Source organism: Heloderma suspectum, chromosome 1 (assembly GCF_057233095.1).
Source record: "Heloderma suspectum isolate Gila_16-S chromosome 1, 16-S_ref, whole genome shotgun sequence".
NCBI classification, from domain to species: Eukaryota; Metazoa; Chordata; class Lepidosauria; order Squamata; family Helodermatidae; genus Heloderma; species Heloderma suspectum.
In genome coordinates, this window is record NC_139458.1 from 37,409,319 (window position 1) to 37,435,103 (window position 25,785).

The 25,785-nt window shown below is 44.4% G+C and overlaps 1 protein-coding gene across 1 annotated transcript in view; it reads left to right on the forward strand.

Moving 5' to 3' along the window:
• PTPN21 (protein tyrosine phosphatase non-receptor type 21) overlaps window positions 1-25,785 on the forward strand; it is a 97,564-nt gene that overhangs the window by 24,578 nt on the left and 47,201 nt on the right. The window contains exons 3-5 of the mRNA XM_084841170.1: window positions 10,246-10,415; window positions 13,809-13,906; window positions 24,100-24,167. Of these exons, the coding sequence (XP_084697296.1) occupies window positions 10,246-10,415; window positions 13,809-13,906; window positions 24,100-24,167 (336 nt within the window). The remainder of the gene's footprint in view (window positions 1-10,245; window positions 10,416-13,808; window positions 13,907-24,099; window positions 24,168-25,785) is intronic.

Sequence of the window (25,785 nt, forward strand, 5' to 3'; positions counted from 1 at the left end):
CATTACCCCACCCCTCCATTCTGTTGCACGTGTAGAGTTTCCTGTTTTCAGATTTGTGTTCCAGGCTGCCACAGTGAATGCTTCTTTGTGACTCCAAGGATAGTTCAAGTCTGTGAAGGGGGAATAGAACTTGCTGAGGCTAACGTGCCATTTCTATGGGGCTTGCTCTATGCTGGTATCTGTTATGCAGTTCTGAGTGTTAAACATAAAAATACCCTGGGTACAGATATTTCTAGCAAACACTTATCTTGGACTATGGGTGTACCACGTTCCAGCTTGTTTAGGAATTTTGATACTCTTAAGTGAGCAAGCTGGTCAATCAGTCCGAGCACTTTTGAGCTCCTGGTAAAAGTTATTTCATTCTACAAGCATAGATGCACACTCCTGGCTGTCACTGAAAATCTCTGTATATGTGTGCATGAAACAAAATTTCACAGTCTAATGTTCTATCCCATGGTATCTCTTATTGAGAGATAATCACATGCCTCGTCGACTCAATTGAAATATCCTGGTAAATGTTGAAGGGTTTCTTTCTTGGCTGCCACTGCTAATCCTCCCACTCTATCCAAGGCTGCTTGAGTCAGTCAGTCAGCCCCCAGCAGCTGGTAATTTGGATTACTATTATGAAGTAATCTGTTATGAGGTTTTAACTGTCTAGGTAGTGTGAAAGTATCTTAACCATATTGAGGAGCATTTCATGTCCCCAATTTCAAGGGAGAGTTTCCTTTTGAAAGAAATCTAGTTTTGAAGTTTGCTAGTAACCAAAGCCTCTTGTACTATGTGTGTACTAAATTTCAGTTTTCGGGGCCAGGTGGAACTACCCAAATGATTTTTATACCACTACCAGAGAAGCAGCCAACCCCCGCTCCATGTGACATAATAATATTTGAGATAGACAGGAAGTTGTTACCTGTTTAATGTTACTTGTGTCCTATAGCCTGCCTACAAATAACATTCCTTGATATTTGGCTGAGACCTACATTTTATCACTATCACTGTGAAAGGGCCACAGAGAGATGAAGTACTGTCATTGCTGTGGCATTGTACTCCCACATTGTGTGGAGGCATGATGCTATCAGGAACATGCTTAGGAAGGTAAACACAGGGTGGCTATTATCCTGATAGTCTGTGTATCCCTGCCCAAGCTATTGGCTGATTACGTCATAGCTCAAAGCAGTTGTGAGGAAGTATGGAGATGAAGGCAGGACTGGCAGAAAAGTGCTGAAAGGAGGTCTGGATGCCATAGATGTAAAGTCAACAGGGATGTATAAGCAATGGAGGAACACAGTGCAGCTTAGGAAGGAGGAAGTCATGGACGGGCAGGGAGAAGCCAAGTGCAGAAGGAAGTAACGACTGAAGAAAGAGTCAGTACAAGGAAGGGATACTGGCTACCGCAAGGCATTTACTGAACTGCTATTATGATCCAGAAATGTTTTTGGGGAAAATTCCACACAGAGTCTGGGAACACAAGGGACTATATGCTGTTGAGGAAGGTGAGGAGGCAAGGAAGGCTTGATTTCACATGCCCCCACTTTTACTTTGAGGGGTAAACGGCGTGTGAATTGGGACATCCATTGGTACATCCATGCCACCAACACTAGAGGCTGTGGTTCTTACAAGATGGTGTGGGTTCACACAGCCCTGGTCACTCCACCATACCCAGATCATTCTTGGTTTGGGTAGGATGTGAAAGCATCACTTTATTTCAGTAGGATTTATGAAAAGCTTAGCTTGCTCTGGTTTGTGCCCATTGCTGGCTAGCACTAGAGAGAAGTATTATTGTATACCAGCTGGTGAAGTCCTGTATATTGTGCATTAACTAGACAAATCTTCATAACTTTAAGATGTACTTTTATTTCGAATACTGGCTCACTTCAGTCTTGGCTGTTTTGCAAAATACTGTTAATATTTATACATTGTTTTGAGGGAATCCTTTTTGCCCAACGCTTCCATTTTTCTACATTGGTTTTTCATCCCTATGTATATTTTGTGTTAGTTCAGGGCTGAGGCTTTCCAGCTCCCCCCCTCCCCCCACACCCTATTTTTAGATGTTCCATAAATGTCCAAAAAACCTTGCTATTTCTTGGACACATAACAAAGAGAGCAATTAGTTGGAACATAATTGTGTAGAAAATCTATGGTCCTTTCTATCTAAGGTTGATTTACTGCCCAGAGGTTGAATGATGAGTAAGTTTCTAAAATAAATAAACCTTACAATAGTGTTAATCTCAGAAGCTTAACATATTTCAAGAGTTATGTCATGTCGTTTCTCTCGGGTTGGATAGCAGATTGCTTTAGCTAGTCAGTTCACTAAAATACACCCTTGCAGCCATTGGTGTAGACTGGAGATGTTGTATTTTATCCTAATTCTACTGTGAACTCCTTTTCCCATGTCTGAAGCGCTAGAACGTTTTAGTCATCTGAATTTGGTGCCTGTCCCCTTTTATAATTCTGTCTCACTATAAAGCCAAAGGGATAAATGAGACTGTATTGTCCATTTTAGATTATGTCTATTTTATAGAGAAGGCCAACTTGTACCAGTCCTGTATTGGCATAAAAGTGTCATAAGGTATTATTATTATTATTACTATTGTTGTTGTTGTTATTATTATTATAAAACCTAACAAGCAAAATACAAGTTTTTGCCCCAAGAAGATTATAATCTAAATGTAGACATTTGGGGCAGGGGAAGACACCAAAGGAAGGGGAGGGAGAGGGCAAGTGTAAAAAGGGATGAATGTGTTTGCCATTATAGTTTCTTTTCCAGAACTGCGCCATTTCACCTAGCTCATCTGTGATTCAATGAGAGTTGGAACCAATTTCTTTTGAAATAGAAAAGTGGATACTACCTTTTTGTTGTATGCATTAACTTATCAGTTAACTGACCTAATGTAATGGAGCAGCTTTTATAACATGGGTTATTTTCAATTAGATTTGCAGACTAAGGCATTATCTCAGCAGCTTGGGAGTGGCAGCAATGTTGCTCCATCCCACATTGCCAGGTTAACATGAGAAGTCCTGGATAAATAGGAGAAGCCCATGCTGCAAAGTTAATGATGTGGAGCTACCGTGTGGGCTCCTCCGTTGCCGTCTGGGATGTCTCATGTTACCCTGGTAGTACAGGAGGGAGTGGCAGTGCTAGCACCAGGTTTCAGGAGGCCCTTGGGCAGGATGTCCTCAGTGGGCCCCCACCTTGAGGGAGTTCACCTGCTCCTCACTTCTGTCCCTGTTACCCATTAGCCTACTTTCTCCCTCTGGGGCCATTTGGTACCACCACCCAGAGGGAGAGCTTGAGGCAAGTGAAGGAGGCTGCTCTGTTTTCTCACTCTTGGGAGAAGCAGCAGCAGGGCCAAGAGGATCTTGGCAGTGGGCCTCTTGCAGGGGTGACACCAGCCCTGAGTAGCAGCGTTACTGCACCTCCCACACCACTGATGTAAGTATGCAGCCTACAAGATACCAAGGAAGCTGTCCCCTGGGCAGCTGGGCTCCATCTACACAGAGACGGTTTCCAACATGATTCTGTTTAAAACTGCATTTTCATCCGTTTGGATTTACTCCTCCCATGGTACATGCAGCCAATTACAGCGGCGTGTACAAAAAAAACAAAACGGCTTTTGCATGGCAGACTGCAAACGACATTAAGGTCGGGCATATGTGGGTGGAGTCTCGTGGCAGATTCAAATAGGCTCTTCCACCCCTCTTCCTGCTGAGGATGTGCAGTGGAAATCAATGGGAGTTACTTCTAAGTAGGCATGTTTAGCGGGCTGTTCTCAGGGCAGAAGTGGAGATTTCAAAGTCATCCCAAAGCAACCTGTTGAACACTCATTTGGGGAGACACAAAGCACCTTTTAAAGTCATTACCTCCTCTCAAGGACATTTTCTCCTGCCAGTTCGCACCCCCGCACAGTGCAGCAGCCTGACTCGCAGTTGCACCCTTTCTCTACCTCCGCCCATCCCTGGGACGGGGACCCCACCAAACACCACCACCACCACGCAGCCAGTGGTCCCGAAGAGAATGGCGGCTCCTTCCAGCACCCCTTCGCTGCCCCTTTTCTTGCCCTCTTAAAGTTATGCGAAGGCTTCACCATGCCTCCCTCCTCTCCCTGCTGTGCTCAATAAGGGCAGTGCAAGTCAACGGAAATTACATTTGTGTGGACATGTTCACTCTTGTGCCCCTCCAGAAAAGCAGGGTTTAATACCATTGTCTTCCTACCCCTTCTCTCTTTGCTCCTTGATCTTAAGTGCAGTGGACGTCAATGGGAATTCCTGTTTTCAGTGCAGAAGTGGAGATTTCAAAAGGACAAACCTCATCCACAGGCAATGTGGTGACTTTAATGGGGGAGGGGGGATAAGTGCAGCAGTGTAAGTCAATGCCCAGATCGAGGGAGAGGAATGTGTGTGCCTGCGCCGACACCTATCTGCACCTTCCTCTCTCCTGGAGGCCCTGAGCAACGTGCTCAGCAAGGGCAGCCAGGCCTTGGGGGACAAGTGGGCGGTGCAATGGAGGCTCCTTCACAGCACCCCTCTCTTGCGACAGCATCCCAGGCTCCACAGAGGCCCTTCTCTGGAAGGAGGAGCATACAGCAGCCCCCCAGCCCTCTTCTTTTTATTTTTCCCCTCTCACCTCCATACCTCTGCACATCCGTAGCAGCGAAGGGGTGGAACCTCAGTGGAAGTCAATGGGAATTATTTCTGAGCAGGCTGTTTTCAGGGCAGAAGTGGAGATTTCAAGAGAACAGAAGTCACCCCAAACTGCAGGCTCATTTGGGGGAAAACAAAGCACCTTTTCAACTCATTAACCCCTTTGAAAAGCTCTGCACCTCCAGATAGGCACAGCTTCAAAACAATAGGCTTCCCCACCCTCTTGGTTCCCTGTTGAGTAAGTGCAGTAGAAGTCAATGGGAATTACTTCTGAGTAGACATGTTTAGCAAGTTGTTTTCAGAGCAGAAGTGGAGATTTCAAGAGAGCAGAAATCATCCCAAACTGCAGGCTCATTTTGGGGAAAACAAAGCACGATCATGCGCAGGTCTGGTCCTCTGGATACGATACAGCTTTCCCTTCCTCCTATCAGCGCTGCAGCCTGCAGCGCTGCAGCCATGAAGGTGGTATTGCTAGTTGAGGTCACACAGACTCAAAAACCACAGTGAAGCCAGGTCCGCCCTTTAATGATGCCACTTTTCCTGCCACCAATCAGCGCTGAAGGCAGTTCAGGTCACACGACTCTCAAACTGCGCTCAAGCCGCCATGATGGGGAAATCCGTAGCAAAACATGTTTGCAATAATGTGGTTTTTAAAGCTTGAAAGAGCATGCCTGCTGCGGTGAAGGCCATGTGTCATCTGACATGATCGTCTTGGGGATGCAAGAGTAAAAGCCCCATGTAGATTGGCCCTGGTCCTGTAGTAGCAGCAGGGAGACCATCAAGGACACGGGAAACATGGGTATACCGCAGTATTCCTGATAGCATGAGAGGTTTCCAGATTGCTGAGCTCTGTACCCCAGGTTAAGGCTGCCCCATTAACAGTGGTAGCACACATAGTTATAGTAGTGGGCAGTTGCAGTGTCCCCCATACCCCTGCTTTGGACAAATCCCTCTTCCTTTGGAGCAGAGCTGCAGATTAAATGAACTCCTTTATTTTTAGTGAATGCTTGAAACAAACACCCCGCACTCTCTCCTCACAGGTCCTTAATTGGTTTTGTTTTTATTTATCTGTTGGATATGACTATGGGATGACTTCTCTTTGATGCTGAGGCAATGATAATTCAGCAGCAATCATATAAGCACCAAGCAGACTCAGTCATCATCTTAAATCATTGCATAAATCTGAGAGATTAGTGGTAGCCCACATTTGTTAGTGCAAGTGTCGAGCCAGCTAAATGTATTCGCACCTGGGCAGTCAGAGATCACCTGCAGTGACAATGGAGCTGCGTAAGAAGCACTATCCTAACCTCAAGCAAAGATCTAGCTCTAGTAACTCCCAAACTAGTGTTTCTTAAGAGAATTAATTTGTTAAACGGATCCTGTAAATGAACATCCCTGGAAACAGAGGAGAGTGCACAATGCATATCTGTATGATTCACTGCATTGGCCTGGCTTTCTTCAAATGAACTGCTCCTGGGGTGGGGGTGTAGAGTTGGAAACATTGCAGAAAAGGGCAACCAAAATGATCATGGGACTGGAGCAACTCCCCTGTGAGGAAAGGTTAGAACATCTGGGACTTTTTAGCTTAAAAAAAAAAAAAGATGAAACGGGGAGGTGTATAAATTATGCATGGGGAGAAAGTGGATAGAGAGAGGTTTTTCTCCTTCTCTCATAATACTAGAATCTGGAATTATCCAATGAACGGTGGGAAATTCAGGACAGACAAAAGAAATTACATCTTCACATAGTCTATTGTTAAACAGTGGAATTGGAGACCACAAGATGTAGTTGTGGTCACTAATTTGGACAGCTTTACGAGGGGATTAGACAAATTCATAGAAGAGAAGGCTGTCAATGGTTATTAGTCATGGTGGCTATATATTAGCTCCAGTATTGGAGCAGTATGCTTCTCAATACCAGTTCTGGGGAACATGAGTAGGAGAGTGCTATAGCGCTTGTGTCCTGCCTATAAGCTTCCTGTAGGTATCTGGGTGGCCACTGTGGGAACAAAATGTTGGACTAGATAGGCCTTTGCTCGATCCAGCAAAGCTCCTCTTATGTTCTTATGGGTGGCAGGTCACCCTGCTGCATTGAGATAATTTAATCACTTCCAGCGCAGAGAAAGCAACAGAAATACTGAATCTTGGAAGAGGCTGCCTGTTGCATCACTGCATGTTGAATTGCTGTTCTCAGCGTTCCTCTTTCAGATATAGGAAGAGTGCTATCACACGGAAACTTCAACTAGTACAGGATACCCAGCTGCCAGAATCATGACTGGTATGGCCCACTTTACTTTAAAGAAAATTCACTCACTGCCTGTTGGTACCAAGCCCAATCCAAGATGCTGGTTCTTATCTGTAAAACTAAATGGCTTGTGACACAAATACTTGAAAACACTATGCAGATGACACCCAGCTGTATCTCTCCTTGTCATCAAGTTCAGATGAGGCAGTGGGCGTTCTGAACCAGTGCCTGAGTGCAGTAATGGAGTGCATGAGGGCCAATAAACTGAGACTCAATCCAGACAAGATGGAGGTACTGTTAGTGCATGGTTTGTCTGCCCAGCTAAGTGATGTTCAACCTGTTCTGGAGGGGGTTGCACTCCCGCTAAAGGACCACGTTTGTAGTTTGAGGGTGCTCTTGGATCCAGAACTGTCATCGAGGCTCAGGTGGACTTAGTGGCATGGAGTACCTTTTATCAGCTTAGGCTTATATACCAACGATGTCCCTATCTGGACAGAGATAGCCTGGCTACAATTATCCATGCTCTGATAACCTCTGATTTGGATTACTGCAATGCATTATACGTGGAGCTGCCTTTGAAAATGGTCTGGAAACTTTAGCTTCCCCAAAACTGGGCAATGAGACTATCAACAGGGATTGGCCAATATGACCATATTATGCCAGGGCTCTTTCCCCTGCACTGGCTGTGTGTCCATTTCTGGGCCCAATTCAAAGTACTGATATTGACATTCAAAACCCTAAACGGCTTTTACCTGAAGGATTGTCTCCTTCAATATACACATGCCCGGACCCTAAGATCAGCTTCAGCAGCCTGCCAAAGGAAGTGAAGTGGGTGGCTACTAGGAAGAGGGCCTTTTCTGCTGTGGCACCCCAGTTGCGGAATGAGCTTCCCAGAGAGGTTCACCCAGCACCTATGTTGTGCTCATTTTGGTGCCAGGTGAAGACCTTTTTATTCTCCCAGGCATGTTAGTTTTTCAGTTTGTTTTTATCTGGTACTGTATTCTGCTGCTAGATTCTCTTTCATTATTATATTTTTATGTTATATTTTTAAGCTTTTAAACTTTTATATACGTATTTTATTGTTTCATATTTTATGGTGTTAATTGTTGTGAACTGCCCAGAGAGCTTCGGCTGTTGGGCGGTATACAAATGTAATAACTAATAATAGTAAATAAATAACTGTTCAGTCTCATGCTAACCTGCCCCTGCTGATGACCATCTCCATGTTCCTCTTCTATCAGAGGTATGTCATCCAGCGACAAGGGAGAGGGTTTTCTCAGCCCTGACGGTGCAGTGGTTGTTGCAGGCCCTTTTGGGAGGCGGGCTACACCTGGCATCAGCACTGCACTTTTTCAAAACTAGACAAAAAGTATTTTTATTTACCCAGGCATTTTAATTGAGGGGTGGGCAGAAGGTACATCTGAACCTGTTGGTAGATTTCTGGGTGATTGGCAGTAGATTGGCAAGGATTTCTGACTCCGGTTCATTTAACAATAGCAAGAACAAAATGACTCCCTTCCCATCCTAAATTTGATGGCTGAAATGAAGAAAGCTTGGATTTTTGCGTGGAAGGACTGTGAGCTCTATTCAGTTCTGGTACTCTAAAGAAGTACCTGGGTTCGGAATTCTTTAATTCTAAGTGTATGTCTTTTGCACAAGTCTCTGGTGTATCTTGGGGTTCTAGCAAAAATCAAAGCAGCTCCTGCAAGTCTGAAGTCTGCCCTCACTTGTTTTAATCTGTGCAAATTTTGGTCTGCTTTTAAGGATTTGTAATCTGTGCAAATCTTAGTCTGGTTTTAAGGATTTCATCCGCTGTTTTGTCACCGTTAGGGAGCAATCCTATGGCTGCTAGTCAGCGGCTAGATGGCCGTAGGATATCTGGTTTTCCGGGAACCGACCTTGGAGCCCACGCTCCGAGGTCAGTTCCTGGAGAACCGACCTGCCCCCCCTCCGTGCTGCCTCACAGGCAGCGCGGAACAGCCTTGTGCTCCACACTCAACAGAGGAGTGCAGAGTGGCCAAAACAGGGGGGTGTTTCAGGGTGGGGAGGGTGGAAATGCTGGTATGACACATCCTATGTGTCATCCAGCAGCCTCCTCCCCTACTCCGCCCTCCTTCGGCTAGACAGCTGAAATCGCAAATGCAGGGCAGGAGAGGCGTGGAGGGAACGATCACCTCTGTACTTCTCCTGCCCTTCATTGGATAGGTGGTTGTTGCCGAGTTTGGAGGCGGCCGCCTACCTGCATGGGATTGTGCCCTTATTCTGTTTCAATGTATTTCTCTTGTTGTATTGTATACCCAGAAATACAAATAGGCTGGGGAAAAATGCTTTAAGAGATAGAGGGCAAAAACATGTTCTCTGTTGCCCCAAAGGGCAAGACTAGATCTAATGGCCCTAAGTTACAGGAGGATAGATTTTAGTTGAATGCTAGGAGAAACCTCCTTATGATAAAAACCCATTGACAATAGAACCAATTACCTAGAGGGGTGGTGTGCTGTCTTTGCTGGAGATCTTCAACCAGAGGCTGGATAGGCATCTCTTGGGGATGCTCTACCTCTGGATTTCTGCATCCAGCAGGGAGTTGAACTAGATCGCCTACAAAGCCCCATCCAACTCTAACCTGCTGTGGTGCATGCAGCCGCCATTTTGAATATGCAACCCCTGCTCGGGGGTTGTCATGTCATGCAAAGCTGGCAAGCGTGGGTTATGTGAGGGTTAAACAACGCTCAGAATTCTTTAATTCTAAGTGTGTGTCTTTTGCACACGGCTCTGATTGGTGGATCTCAGGATTCTAGTTAAACAACTCTTGCACTACCCATGGTCTGTTTTAGGGTTATGCGAGGGTTGTTTAATCCTCACATAACCCACGCTTGATGGGTTTCCATGACACAACAACCCCTGAGCAGGGGGTTTATCTGCAATTTGGCACCCGTAGGCATCACAGGTTGTTATGGGTTAAATAAGTCATGATGAGCTGCAGCTCCAAACCCAGGCAAAGATTCTATGAAAGAGGATTTATTTGAGATCACCAGGGGGAAAAGGGGCAGTTCATGTGCCAAAGGGATTTTTTTTTTTCAATGACATTTGTCTGCTTATTTGATTTTTGATTTAGATTTTTTACAAAAACGCCCCTAATTTTCCTCATGATGACCGTGCACATTGGGTGGTGCTGCAAAAATAAATGATAACATGAATCACAGAGGCCTAGTAAGTTCTAAATTGTTTGGTTCCTTAGATCTCTTGATTATCTGTGAATGCTGAAAGCTAGGATAGCTTCATATTGTATGCGCTTCTTTCTCATTTTGAACTTTGCCTTGTTTTTATATCCACTGCACCTTCTTTTCCCTTTTCTCTTTTTAGATCACCTATTTTAGCCTTTGGTATTTCAACAAGCAGAACCAGCGCCGGTGGATAGACCTGGACAAGCCTCTGAAAAAACAACTGGATAAATATGCATTGGAGCCAACTGTATTCTTTGGTGTGGTATTTTATGTACCTTCCGTCTCTCAGCTTCAGCAGGAGATTACCAGGTGAGTGCTGTAAGAATGCATGTCATGTTCTGAAATACAAAGGAAGCAAATGTTTAGCTACCTTTACATGGCACTTTTGAGTCTGTAGTGGAAACAGGTTCCAGGTTCAAGCTGCCATATTCCTTCCATGGCAGCTTGTATAGCAGCCAACCTGGTGCCCTCCAAATGTATTGGCTAATGGCCATGCTGGCTGAGAATGGTGAAAGTCCAGCACAGTTGGAGGGACCAGGTTGGGGAAGGTGTCTGTGTAGGAACAGCCCTGCTGGATCTTATCTATCGAATACTAGAACCCAGGGTCATTCCATGAAGCCGATTGCTGGAAGATTCAAGACAGATAAAAGGAAGTACTTCTTCATACAGCACATAGTTAAACTATGGAATTCATTACCACAAGACGTAGTGATGGCCACCAATTTGGATGGCTTTAAAAGGGGTTTAGACAAATTCATGGAGGAAAAGGCTATCAATGGCTACTAGTCCTGATGGCTATGTGTTACCTCCAGAACCAGAGGCAGTGAGCCTATGTACACCAGTTGCTGGGGAACATGGGCGGGAGGGTGCTGTTGCATTCGTGTCCTGCTTGTGGGTTCCTGGTCGACAGCTGTTTGGCCATTGTGTGAACAGAATGCTAGACTAGATGGACCCTTGGTCTGATCCATCATGACTTGTCTTACGTTAGGTGGTCTAGCATCCTGTTTCCCACCATGGCTAGCTAGGTACTCTTGGGAAGCCCATAATCAGGGCTTAAAGACCTTCCTCTGCTGTTGCTCCCCAGCATAAGCTACTCAGTTGCATTCTGCCTCTGAACATGTAGATTCTATTCAGTCATGACTAAAAGCCTTTGATAGGCCTGTCTTCAACCATGAATTTGATGAATCCTCTTTTCAATGCATCTAAAGTAGTTCCCATTAACAGATTTTGGATAAAGTCTGGAGCTCAGTGGTAGGGCAGATACTTTGAATGGAAAAGGTCCCAGGTTCAGTCTCTAGCACCTCCAGGTAGGGCTGGAAAAGACCTCTGTGTGAAATCCTGCAGAGCCATTGCCAGTCAGTCTAGATGGACCAATGGTCTGGCTCAGTATAAGGCAGCTTCCAACCTCCCTATTATTTTGTGGCACTGAATTCCATGAATTAGTTAATGTTTTGTACTATGTGGGCTGAGAGTTCTTGGAGCTCAAGATTCCATTCACAGATTCTCTGAGCTCACAGAGACAGTCAAAGTATCCCAAGTTGGTCTCTTTAGTTATATATATCATGTTGCAAAATGTTAAGGTGAACGTTACCATACCTCAGATGAAGATGTGTTGTAAAATGTGTACTAAAACAGTTTTGCCTCTGAGATCATTGTCAGTGTTTTGTGCAGTGATATCCCCTCTTGTAGTAACGCTGTTTAATTGCTGGTGGGCGGCTGTTTTTGTTTTGTATTGATATTTTAGGCTGCATGTTACTGTGTTTTGAATTCTGATTTTACATGGTTGTTAAAAGGTGGGTTAAAAATTAAATGAAACAACAACCGTAACAATAACGATGTTGCCTTTGCACTGTTTTGAAGGCTTATGTTTGTTTTCTCTTACGTTTCATGCTTTTTGTTTTTACTGATTTTTGATGGTTTTATTGTATTATATTGTGGTTTATTTTGTTTTTTATGCCACTTGTACCTTGATATCCTAGGGTGAAGGGTGTGTTAAAATATTTTTAATAAATATTTGGGCCCAACTTTTTCTCACTCAAATACTTTGGGTTCTTTGGGTTTCTCACTTACATGTTTGGGTTTCAACAACAGTGTTGTAACTATTCCACGGGTAGGCAACATTTTGGGCCTGTGAGCACATTTGGAAATTTGAGAAACTGTCCTGGTAACAACCATAACATGGCTGCCATGGGTAGGCATGGCTAGTCACAAAGGACAAGGAACCTGCCTAGAGGCATTCATGGGGAGTTAAGATGGCAGCAGCTAAAGGCTCCCACTTTGCTTTGAAGCAATTTCAGCTGCCAGTAAGAAAATATAAAAATATTTTGAAAATAAAATTGGGAGAAGTAGGTTGTCTTGGTGGGCACCAAGGAAGGTATCCAGGGGGCACACTGGTGCCTGTGGGCACCACATTGCCTACCTCTGAGCAAGTCTGCGATGGTACTGATTTTTCTCTTGGAAGCATTGTTCATGTATGCAGCTATGTGTACAGAAGCATCAGATATGAGCAGATGCAAGAAGCATAAATATCCCTGTGCTTTTTTAAGTCATCCAAAATAGAACTTTCACATTTTCTGCAGTGGAGGTGATATGCAGAAACTCTTGATAACAAGGACAGCCGATGGTCTGTCCATGACAAGGGGGTTGTTGATACTTCCACTGCTCCCAGATCATCAGAGATTTGCCTGGCATTACCCAGTCAGGTACATGTTTTGGGACAGCCTTGTATTCGTCATGGTGGCCATGAAGTCTTATGCCATCCCAGACAAGAAGGCCTTAGCATGGATACTAAAGTTCTCCAGGACCAAAGACTCAAGAGACCTCAAAATCAAGTCCAAGACCACCTTGAGCAGCTCAGGTAGGGGGACTGCTAGGAAGTGTGGTAGGCAGTACACCATCACAATCCCAAATCTATCCCATGTGCCCAGTCCCAGGTAATACACTCAAAATCAGAACTCTTCCTGAACAGGGTGATGGTATTCCTATAGATCACAAGTGACACTCCCTTTCTAGGGTGTCCTCTCCTTGGACAAGTAGGGAAGGATGGCATTAGGCAAGGTCTAAAAGAATAAAGGACCTCCAGAGAAAGAGATAATACAGTTGGGCTAATGGGAAGTTAGAGCTTCATATTGGTGCCTTGAAATGATCAGAAAAGAAGAGGATATTAAAATTGGGCAACTGAGAAACTATGAGATGAGAAACAGTTTGCTACATAGAGACCCTTGTGTGTAAAACAGGGATTTGGAAAGGATAGGTCTCACTACAATAATGGCTCTGTCTGCTTCTTCCTGTTTATTATTTAGGACCATAGGAAGCTGCCTTATGCCAGGTCAGACTATTGGTCCATCTCTTCCAGTATTTCCTACAGTCAGCAGCTCTCCTGGTTTTCAAGCAGAGATCTTTACCATCAGCTGCTACCCGATCCGTTTTTAATTGGAGATGCCGGGGATTGAACCTGGGACCTTCGGCATGTGAAGCATGTACTCTACCACTGAGCTATAGTCCCTCTTCCATAGGGAGGGTACGCACATAGAGCTTTATAGAGTTATGCCAGTCCCGTGTCTTGGTTGGCTTACAGTCTAAATTGATGGGTTAGCAGGGGAGTAAGTTATATGTATTTAAAGGCTCTGCAACATTGCTGAGGAGCTGCATTGCCATGAATCAGAAGCAATGGAAAAACAAACATGTGTTCTCTTTCCATAGATACCAGTATTATCTACAATTGAAGAAAGACATCTTGGAAGGAAACATTCCTTGCACGTTTGAGCAAGCAATTCATCTGGCTGGCTTAGCTGTTCAAGGTAACCTTCGCAGTTGTGATCACATTTAACTGATTATAGCAGTGGAAAACGTGTATCACTGCTTGAATGCATGCTGTGGAGATGGTGTATGTCCCATGGGCTGTATCTGGGCCACCAGTGCTCTGCTCCCTAAAAAGCGTTTCAGTGCTTTCTGTTGAACAATCAGAACATAAGATTATAAAGAACGTAAGAGTCTCTGGATCACACCAAAAGGCGGGTGCCTATAGGAAGCCCACAAGCAGGGCATGGGGGCAATAGCCCTCTCCTGCTGTTTTCCCCCAACAACTGGCACTGAGAGGCTGCCTCGGATCCTGGAGGTAGGATACAGCCATCATAACTAGTAGGCATTGATAGCCTTATCCTCCATCAGTTTGTCTAGTCCGCCTTTAAAGCCTTCTACACTAGTGGCTATCACCCCATCTTGTGGGATTGAATTCCATAGTTTAACTATGTGTTCTGTGAAGAAGTACTTCCTTTTGTCTGTCCTGAATCTCGCACCATTCGGTTCAGCTTCATGGGATGACCCTGGGCCCTAGTATTATGAGAGAGAGAGAAACTTCTCCCGATCTACTTTCTCCACACCAAGCATAATTTTATACACCTCTGTGTTCATCCTTAATTGCCTTAGGGCGCAATCCTATGGGGATAGGCAGCCGCCTCTGAACTTGGAGGCGACCGCCTATCCAATGCAGGGCATGAGAAGCATGGAGGGGATCATTCCCTCTATGCTTCTCCTGCCCTGCATTTCCAGCTAGACAGCTGATTTTGGCTGTCTAGCCACGGGAGGGCGAAGTGGGGGAGGAGGCTGCTGGACAACACGTAGGATGTGTCGTACCAGCATTTCTGCCTTCCCCGCCCTGGAACACCCCTCGGAATGCCCTGTTTTGGCCGCTCTGTGCTCCTCTTCCGAGCACAGAGCTTGGGGCCATTCCGTGCTGCCTGCCCTAGTATTTCATGAGGCAGCGCAGAAAGGCAGCAGAAGGTCGGTTCCTGGAAAACCACATATCCTATGGCCATCTAGCCACTGACTAGTGGCCATAGGATTGCTCCCTTAATTGTCTTTTTTTCTAATTACCTTCTTTCTAAGCTAGAAAGCTGCAAACATCATCTTTCCTCATAGGACTGGGGGGTCTCCACCCCCTGATCATTTTGGTTGCACTTTTCTGCACCTTTTCCAGATCTACAATATTCTTTTTGAGGAGGGGTGATCCTCAAAGTATTCCAAGTGTAGTCACACCATAGATTTGTATATACATAAAGGCATTACAATATTGGCAGTTTTATTTTTGATCCCTTTCTTAATGATATGTAATATTTGCCTTTTTGCAGGTGCTGCACATTGGTTAGGGGACCTTAAGTCTGACAAAGCTTTTCCCCCAACCCACAGTTGCCATTGTGCGGCCACTAGCCCTTCAGCTGAAGAAGACTCCTTGGTAGGCTAGAGACAGCTACAAGCCTCAGGTTCCATATTGCTCCTGTAAATGAATATTTGCTATTAAAAACAAAGAAGCACCTTTATACTTAGCTGTTATCTAGTGATATTTGTGCCTTGCCTTTTCTCAGAGAAATCAGAGTAGCTTCTTAGCCTCACAACAACTTTGTGAGGTAGACTAGGCTGAGAGTGGGTTATGTCTCACCCAAAACTTCCTATAGCTGAGTGGGAATTCGACTGACCTTGATTAACTCTGGGATTTGCCACTCTACCATAATAGCACTTAATAGCACTTCATATTTAGAATAATGGCGCCTCATGGCTAAGTTGGTCCCAGGTACCTTCTGAGAAGTGCTAGTGCTTCCTTCCTATTACCATTGAAATAATTTATTAACACACTTTGCTGAATTATAGTATTGTAGCACTAAATGAATCTGGAAGGTCATATCCTACAGCTGCTAAAAGTTAGACCCATCATATCCAAATATCCTAATAGAGTACTCTGCAGTTCGTGGCGATACCTTCCCAGCTCTTGGTCCTACATCCAGACTTTTAGATCCTGCTTTTGTTGTGTCCCAGTTCACATGTTTCAAAATCCTCCATGCAAAGCAGCTGTGTCACCACAGCTGTGTGACATAGTAATGATAGTAATGTGAGCTGACACACTGACACTGATTCCGGGAAGGCTTCACTTCCCCTTGTTGAGGGAGAGACATTATGTGAGCAGAACTTCTGGAAGACTTGCTGTTAGCATGGATGTTGTTGTTGTTCAGTCGTTAAGTCGTGTCCGACTCTTTGTGACCCCATGGACCATAGCACGCCAGGCCTTCCTGTCCTGCGCTCTCTCCCGGAGCGTGCTCAAGTTCATATTCATTGCATCCGTGATGCTATCTAGCCATCTCATCCTCTGCTGTCCCCTTTTCCTTTTGCCTTCAATCTTTCCCATCATCAGGGTCTTTTCCAGGGAGTTTTCTCTTCGCATTAGGTGGCCAAAATATTTGAGCTTCATTATCTGTCCTTCCAATGAGCAGTCAGGGTTGATTTCCTTTAGGATGGACTGATTTGACCTCCTTGCAGTCCAGGGGACTCATAAGAGTCTTCTCCAGCACCACAGTTCGAAAGCATCAATTCTTCGGCGCTCAGCCTTCCTTATAGTCCATCTCTCACAGCCATACGTTGCTACTGGGAAAACCATAGCTTTGATTATATGAATCTTTGTTGGCAAGGTGATGTCTCTGCTTCTTACTATGCTGTCTAGGTTTGCCATAGCTTTCCTCCCAAGGAGCAAGCGTCTTTTCATTTCGTGGCTACAGTCACCATCTGCGGTGATCTTGGAGCCCAAGAAAATAAAATCAGTCACTTCTTCCATTTCTTCCTCTTCTATATGCCAGGAAGTGATGGGGCCAGATGCCATGATCTTCATTTTTTTAATGTTGAGTTTCAAACCAGCTTTTGCACTCTCCACTTTCACCCTCAACAAGAGGCTCTTGAGATCCTCTTCACTTTCTGCCATTAGGGTGGTATCGTCTGCGTATCTGAGGTTGTTGATAATTCTCCCGGCAATCTTAATTCCGACTTGTGATTCATCCAACCTGGCATTTCTCATGATGTACTCTGCATATAAGTTAAATAAGCAGGGCGACAATATACAGCCTTGTCGTACTCCTTTCCCAATTTTGAACCAATCAGTTGTTCCATGTCTGGTTCTTACTGTTGCTTCTTGATCCTCATACAGGTTTCTCAGGAGACAGGTGAGGTGGTCTGGTACTCCCATCACTTTAAGAATTTGCCACAGTTTGTTGTGATCCACACAATCAAAGGCTTTTTTTTTGTTTTTTTGAGGGAAGTAACATATAACCTGCAGCATCCATGAGTGTAGTCAATGAAGCAGAAATAGACGTTTTGTTAGCATGGATGCTGCAGGTTATATGATACTTCCCTCTGTGTCTGCAGTGATGGAGCGCATTTGCATGGTGTATTAAAGTGAAATGGGGAAAAAAGAATTGGGGGACAAGCACTGCATCTCCAAGGTCTAAAAGTTCCCCAGTACACACACACAAATACACACAAGTGAACTTACACTGTGTATGTGTGTATGTAAATACAGACATACACAAATTCACACAAGTGAGCTTGCACTTAAAGTGATAGTCACATATTTTTTATGCTGGAGTTAAGACAACGGGGTGATAACCTTTCAGTATCTATCTTTTTTCCTGATTACACCTCCAGCGGGTTGTGAGGTGTGTGTGTGTTTTTTTTAAAGCACGACGAAGGTATTGGGGTTCTGCAATAACCCGCATAGAGACTACTGTTATAATGCATCTGTTGTATTCCTGTTTTTGTACCTGTTAAGATAAGGGACAAGTATTCATCTTTCATTATGATTTGCTGATGATACTTCCAGCAGGTTTTAGTTTGGAAAAAAATGCATAGGAATGAGATCAGAGTCTAAAACGCAGTTCAGAAATGACTACTTATTTTAGGTTGATGCAGTTGTTAAGATAAGGACATCCTGGCCTGCCAGTACTTACGTTATTGATCATAGGAAGGTCACATCTCCAAGAACATGTGATCAAAAGGAAGGTTAAAAAAGGGCCACTTCCAGGTAAGTGGGACCAAAAGGAAGGTCACCTGCAGGAAAATGGCAGGTAATGCCTGTAGGTAACACCTGTAGGAGAGTGGCCTCCAGAAGAGGAATGTAACCAAAATGGAGGAAGTTCAGAAAAGTGAGGAGCGGAACACTGCCAGGAGATTTGAGTTCAAAAGGATATGTTGTGTAAGTATTTCAGGGTTCAATCCTCTGCATGTTTAGACAGAAAAAAGTCCTACACTTCCCAGCATGCTGGCTGGGGCATGCTGGGAGTTGTAGGACTTTTTCCTGTCTAAACATGCATAGGATTGTGGCCTTAAATGGCACAGATTGACCTACTAGAGTTTACCTTTTATAAATTACCAGTGAGACCTGCAGCAAAATGGAGTGCTGCTGTTTAGGATTCCATTTCTTCCATTTCATCCCCCCAACAACCAGTCAGTCTGCATTCTCTGGCTGCTGAGTATGCTGCCTTCATTGGCCTGTTTTTGGGGTTCCCCCATTAGAATATTTTTCCCTAAAGATCTTTTTTTGTGCTTCTGCAAAGCTTGGAGTTCCCCTACGTCTGCTGATATGTCTCTCTTGTATGTGGGTGGTGCCACGTTGGTTATATAAGCAATGGCACTCACAGCCGAAATGCTGGAAACGAAAGGAATGATTGTTTCCATTTTAACAGTATACAGTTTAATATTTTTGTTGCAACATTATTGCTCTTTTTAGTTTCCACACTTCTCTTTGAAATATGGGGTCACTTTGACCCAGAATATCTTTGGTTTCCACTGTGCTTATTAATGTTGTGGCCATTACGAACTGCAAATACTTGTTCTCTACAATTAATATGCCTATACTATGAGCAAAAACCCGTTTATTTTGAAGAAGACTACAGTCAATGCAAATACATCATACAGTCAGGGCCAGAAATATTGGAACAAGGATAACTGTTTTGGCAGTTGGCCTCTGAACACCACCACTTTGAAGTTGAAGGGAAACACACTCAGATGGGAGCAAGTCAGGACTTTCAGCTGCAATTCAAGGGGTTTGACAAAAGTGGGGCACTAACCATTTAGGAAGTACTGCCACTGGCATACCCCCCCCCCCATCGTTGGTGGCTCATAAATAATGGAACGAATGGCTGACAAGCAGCTGCATGGCCAGGTGTGGTCTGTTTCCTGGGTACCCCATGACCAATCAAGCAGATAAAAGGCCTGGAGGTGGTTCTGAGTGTTACGTTTGCATTTGGTAGCTGTTCACTGGAACTCCCAACATGAGGTCCAAAGAGGTGTCCATGTGAGCGAAGGAAGCCATCATTAGGCTGAGGAAACAACATAAACCCATCAGAGAGATAGCAAAAACAGTGGAAGTGGCCAACACAACAGTTTGGAACATCCTGCAAAAGAAGGAATGAATTGGCAAGCTCAGCAACAGCAAAAGGCCTGGAAGACCATGGAAGACAACTAAAGTGGATGACTGCAGAATTCTGCTCATGGTGAAGAGGAACCCTTTCACAACATCTAGCTAGGTCAAGAACGCTCTTGCAGAGGTAGGCATGTCATTGTCAACATCTACAGTCAAGAGACGGCTTTATGAATGTAAATACAGAGGCTTCACAACAAGGTGCAAACCACTGGTAACGCTCAAGAACAGACAGGCCGGATTAGCCTTTGCCAGCAAACACCTAAAAAAGCCTGCCCAGTTCTGGAATAAGATTCTTTGGACTGATGAAACCAAGATTAACTTGTACCAGAATGATGGGAAGAGAAAAGTATGGAGAAGGAAAGGAACAGTTCATGATCCAAAGCATACCACATCATCTATCAAACATGGTGGAGGCAGTGTTATGGCATGGGCATGTATGGCTGCCAATGGAATCAGGTCACTGGTGTTTATTGATGACCTGACTGCTGATAAAAGCAGCAGGATGAATTCTGAAGTGTATAGGGCTATACTTTCTGCTCAGATTCATCCGAATGCTGCCAAACTGATAGGACGCCGCTTCATATTACAGATGGATAATGACCCAAAACATACAGCAAAAGCTACCCAAGAATTTCTCCAGGCAAAGAAGTGGGATGTTCTTCAATGGCCAAGTCAGTCACCTGATCTCAACCCAGTAGAGCATGCGTCTCACTTACTGAAGACAAGACTGAAGGCAGAATGACCCACAAACAAGCAGCAGCTGAAGGCAGCTGCAGTAAAGGCCTGGCAAAGCATGTCGAGGGAGGAAACTCAGCATTTGGTCATGTCCATGGGTTCCAGACTTCAAGCAGTCATTGACTGGAAAGGATTTTCATCCAAGTATTAAAGGCGATCCTTAAGTTTAAAATGATGTTGGTTTGTTCCATTACTTATGGGCCACCAACAATGGGTGTGTGTGTATGCCACTGGCTGTCCTTCCTGAATGGTTAGTGCCCCACTTTTGTCAAACCCCTTGAATTACAGCTGAAAGTCTTGACTTCGCTCCCATCTGGGTGTGTTTCCTTTCAACTTCAATGTGGTGGTATACAGAGGCCAACTGCCAAAACAGTTATCGTTGTTCCAATATTTCTGGCCCTGACTGTACATATGTTTTTTGGATTTTCAGAAACTGTGACTGAGTTGGGCCATTTATGACCCCAATATCTCATGAGTAAAGTGTTTTTACAATGTAGGAAGGGTACATGCATGAACTGGGCCTTGGACAGCTTGATCTGAGTGATACACTGCAAGAAACACCCACTTTCTTTGTACCAATTTGAACCATAGAAACACAGCTGCCTCTTGATTATTGCAGGATCACTGCTTGTAGTAAATGTGTTTTCCAGGGCGTAAAAGTTAAAATCTTGCTATTCAGGAATAGAAGAGTATTTCAGAAGGTAATGGCAAAATGACTGTTCAGACTGCTGAAAATTGCTGTTATTTTCTGTAATGCTTTTCAATAATGTACTGTTCTCCCTTGGTATGTCTGGCCCATTGAAGGGAAATACTCTTTAATACCTAGGAATTATGATCTTGTTCCTACAATCTTCATATTTTCTTCCAATCCAGTGTGTGTGCATGCATGCGCGTCTGTGTGTACATGTGTGCACATGAACTCTGCTTCTTGAACTCTGCACAGTGGCATTACCTACTCACAATAACCCATTTCTGCTGGAAAATAGCAGAACCCATTTCTGCTTCTTGGAAAATAGCAACATAATGACCACAAATGTTGAGCAGGTACTAAGCTATGCGATGCAAACTCTCTTTAAAAAAAATATCTGTTTCTAGTTTTCCTGTTGGCTGATCTCTCTCCCTACCTAGGAACATAAGAAGAGCCCTACTTGATAAGGCCACAGGCCTGTCTAGTCCAACATTCTATTCCCACAGTGAACAACCAGGTGACTATGGGAAACTCACAAGCAGAACATAAGTGCAATAGCACCCTCACACTTGTGTTTGCCAGCAACTTGAATTCAGAGGCATTACTGTGTCTGATACTGGAGGCAATATGTAGCCATCATGACTAGTAAACTTTGATAGCCTTTTTTTCCTGCTCCCACTTTATCACACCCCCACCCAACACTAGGGGTGCACGAAAGCCACTTACCTGGTCTCGCAGCTTTTCGCGGTGGGGGGGAGGTGCTTCGCTGCTCTTCCCCTGTAGTTCAGGCCGGGGGGGGGGGAGGCTTCCTGCCTCGCCCGGCTGAAATTCAGGCTGGGGAGGAGGCGCCTCGCCTCGCCCGGCTGCGAAATTAAAAGTTAAAAAAAAAAAAAAACGCCCCCGTGATAGGCTATGTGACGATTAACGTAGCCTATCACGGCTAGATCTGCAAAGTCAGCCGTGATAGGCTACGTAAATCGTCACGTAGCCTATCACGGGTGACTTTAAAAAAAAAAGAAAAAAAAGCGCGTACGCAAATGGCGGCCCCCATAGGGAGCCGCCATTCGCGTTCCTTATTTGGTCGCTGTAGTCTACGTAAAGATTACGTAGACTACGGTGACCAAATAAGGAACGGGAATGGCGGCTCCCTATGGGGGCCGCCATTATCCGTATGCGCTTTTTTTTTAAAGTCACCCGTGATAGGCTACGTGACGATTTACGTAGCCTATCACGGCTGACTTTGCAAATCTAGCCGTGATAGGCTACGTTAATCGTCACATAGCCTATCACGGGGGCGTTTTTTTTTTTTTTAGTTTTATTGGAATGGCGGCGGCGGCAGCCAGTTGAAAGATCAGCTGCCGCCCCCGCCCCTGACAAAGACCCGACGAACCGCCACCGGGACCCGCCGCCGGGAGGGACATTCGGGAAAGGTAAGTCCCGTCCCGGGGGGGTGCGGGGGGGGTGCGGAGAATTTCTCCCCGAAACGTGTTCGGGGGGCCGAACACGTTGGCACTCGGCCCCCCGAAGTTTCGGGGAGAAATTCTCCGCCAACCCTACCCAACACCCACTTCTACCCCTAGGGCACTGCAGAATGGAAGCCCCTTGTGGCAGGAAGTAGAACTCCTTCTGTGTTGCCATATGCTCCAATTGCCCATATTTACTGGGGTCCCTGGTAAATTATGATCATTTAATGGATTTCTTAGTCACCTTTCTCTTTTAAAAAAAGTCAAGGTGGCTTACAGCAAGATTAAAACATACACAATTTAGAAAGCTAAACCCAATTTCCACTGAAATACCATGACTCCATAAACAACCAAAGCATCAGTGACAACCACACAATTCAACTGATGCATTTTTTAAAAAAACATCAAATGCCTGGAATATGGAAAAGTCTTAACCTGGTGCTGAAAAGATGACAATGGTGGCATCAGGTGGGACTCACTGTGGAGAGCATGCCACAATCAGGAGGCCGCCACTGGAAAGGCCCTCTGCCTCATTGCCATCTTCTGAACCTCCCTTGGAGGAGGTCCTCGGTGGAGGGCCTCAGATGTTGATCATAAATCACTGTTTCTGCTATATCACTATTTTTGCCTGTTGTGGATGCCCTTTAAAACTGCATTAGTGTGAGTTTACTTCCTTCTCACCATAGTGTGGGTTCACCTCCTGTCACCATTGCCCCTTCACTGGCCCTCTTCTTCTGGGCCCAATCTGTACTGCTGTCCACATCAAGAGGGCAAGAATGACAGAGGCTGCTTCTTGTTCTCCTTGCTCCTGTCAATGCTTGCTTGCTCGCTTGCTCAGGTGAACAGTCAGTTGCACCAAAAAGGAGCAGAAGCCAGTTCAAGGTGGCAGTAGACCCCTTATTGGGTTATGGGCCTTGGCAAGTGTCTGGTGATGCTGACCTCCTCATGCCTGCCCTGTCCCTGGTGCACATCCACATGCGTGCGTACACACCAATACCTAGCCACAGCCTGCCATTTTATACCTGCAGATGCAGAGGTATGTTTTGAGCATTATATCAGTTATGTTTTCCTAATATATGTTCAACCAGAGGACCAAGCACCCGTGTGCTTTCTTAAATACAGGCTACTGCAGCATAAATTAATTGCAACATGCCTCCAACAATATAGGGCCTTCACCAATGCATGATGCTCAGACAGTGGTCTTGAGTTTGAGGAGAAGGGTGTTCCAAGTGCATCCCTATTTTCATCTGTGAAATGTTGGAGGGTGTGACTGTTCCATTTAACTTAGTAGCACTTTGGTGCAGCTGCTGTATGTCAGAGAAGAGATCAGCTGCAAAGATGTGTTGTAGACATGGGTGGAATGAATAGCACACCAGGCCTCTGGTTCATTTTGTTTTGCTGCCTCGCTTTTACTTGCTAAGGACGATAATCTCGTTTGCTGGGAAAGACCTGCCAAGAATGTTATTTTGCCTATGAGACCTAAGAAATGAATGGAAATGGCTTGTTTATGTAACAACATTCTGTCATATTTTTATTTAGCCATGGCTGGCTCTTCAATCATGGTCATTTAATAAATAATTACACTTGTAAATACTCTTGTACATTTTAGGCAGTGTAAAATATCTTGACTTCTACAATCTTATTTCTAGATGGAAAATCAAAGGGCATCAAACCAAGCTATATCTTTTATACAACTTCTGGAACTTCTATAGGATAGAGGACTTCTCTAGGCACTTGATAGAAGATTAGCATGTGGCCTGTTGCTTATCCTTCAAATGATACTCCATTGTTAATAGGTCTGAGATGAACAGAAATTCTTCCTGATAGTTATACTTAATTCCTGCCTGTTTTCTCTTAATTCCTCAGCTGATTTTGGAGATTTTGACCAGTATGAATCACAAGAATTTCTACAGAGATTTGCCTTGTTTCCTGTGGTAAGAATGGTCCCTTGTCTTTTTTTTTTCCTCAACTCTGTTTTTGGAGATTTCTGAAAAGAGAAACTGATTTGGAGATTTTTTTTAAAGAAATGAACAAATTCTGCATTGTGGTTGCTATTGTTATTTTGTCTTTTTAAAAACAAACATATACCCTCTTTTAATCATTACTTTATTGCAAGTCTCTTCAGTGCTTATAGAAAAGTGACTCAAAAGCTCTATAAATTAAGGGAGCAATCCTATGGCCGCTAGTTAGTGGCTAGACGGCAACAGGATATTTGGGTTTCTGGGAAACAACCTCTGAGCCCGTGCTTCCCCCCCTTCCACGCTGCCTCGCATTCCAGGGGGAGTTCCAGGGCGGGGAAGGTGGAGCTGCCAGTACGACACATCCTATGTGTCGTCTGGCAGCCTCCTCCCCCGCTCCGCCTTCCCATGGCTAGACAGATGAAATTGGCTGTCTATCCGCAAATGCAGGGCAGGAGAAGCACGGAGGGAACGATCCCCTCCGTGCTTCTTCTGCCCTGCATTGGATAGGCGGTCACCTATCCCCATAGGATTGTGCCCTAAAAAAATTAAAAATTGGTGTTTAAAAGGAGGAGTACTGTTTATTACTAAATTTGTTCTTCCATATCCAAAATGATTATTTGAATTTTTATTCTTGTTCCACAGGCTTGTTCCAATGTCACAATCATAATGAAAGCCTTTAAAAACTGGGATAAATTAAAATATTCCACTAAATTTGCATACTTCTGAAATCCTGCCTGATACGGGATCCAGACAAAATAAGGAATATTTGTGACGCTCCTAGACCCTGCAGGGCTATTGCCAGCTTAGGGCTACTCAAGAATCATCTTGTCCTGAGGGGAGGAGAAATACAGCTTTCAAAAAGCTTTTGTTTCTGTATTTATTTATTTATTTATTTATTTATTTATTTATTTTACTAGCAAACAGACCAGGCTTTGCATGGCTTTGAATAGCGCTTAGTTTGATACAATATACATGCCAAGTTCCATGTGTCTAGGTTTTATGGTCTTGGTACCATGGTGCAGACTGACAAACAGACACACACCCTCTTTTATTATTATAGATGTAAACTGCTTTAAGATTTGCCTGAAAAATGGTATATATAAATACCTTAAACAAAAAACAAAGTTTAGCAACTCTCCAAGCAGCAACAGTTACAGAACTAAAAAGCAGCTTCCAAATTCCTTCATATATGCACGTGCAAGTCAGTTGCTATGCAAAAAGATCACGCTAGGTTCTTGAATTGGTCATATGTTTTATACTGAGTAGTAGGTTCTGTCATTCTTTGCTGCAAGGAATGCATGCTCCTACAGGGGCTTTCACATGAACCGCTTTTGTCCTGGGGCAGACAGAGGAAATGCTAGCAACCGATTTACGTACAACTTTATGTATGTCATCGGAAATGCTAGCAGCAGATTTACATACAACTTTAGCTCGGAAAAGTAGCTGGTGTGGATCACGTTTGAGTTACTAGGGACACGATGACATTGGGTGTGTTTTTTCCTTTTGGTGTTGTATCAAAGCTGAGAAGCAATTATGATCTGCATCTTTGTCCATTGGGGAGTTGTGTATAAACTGTTTCCTGATAAATTTG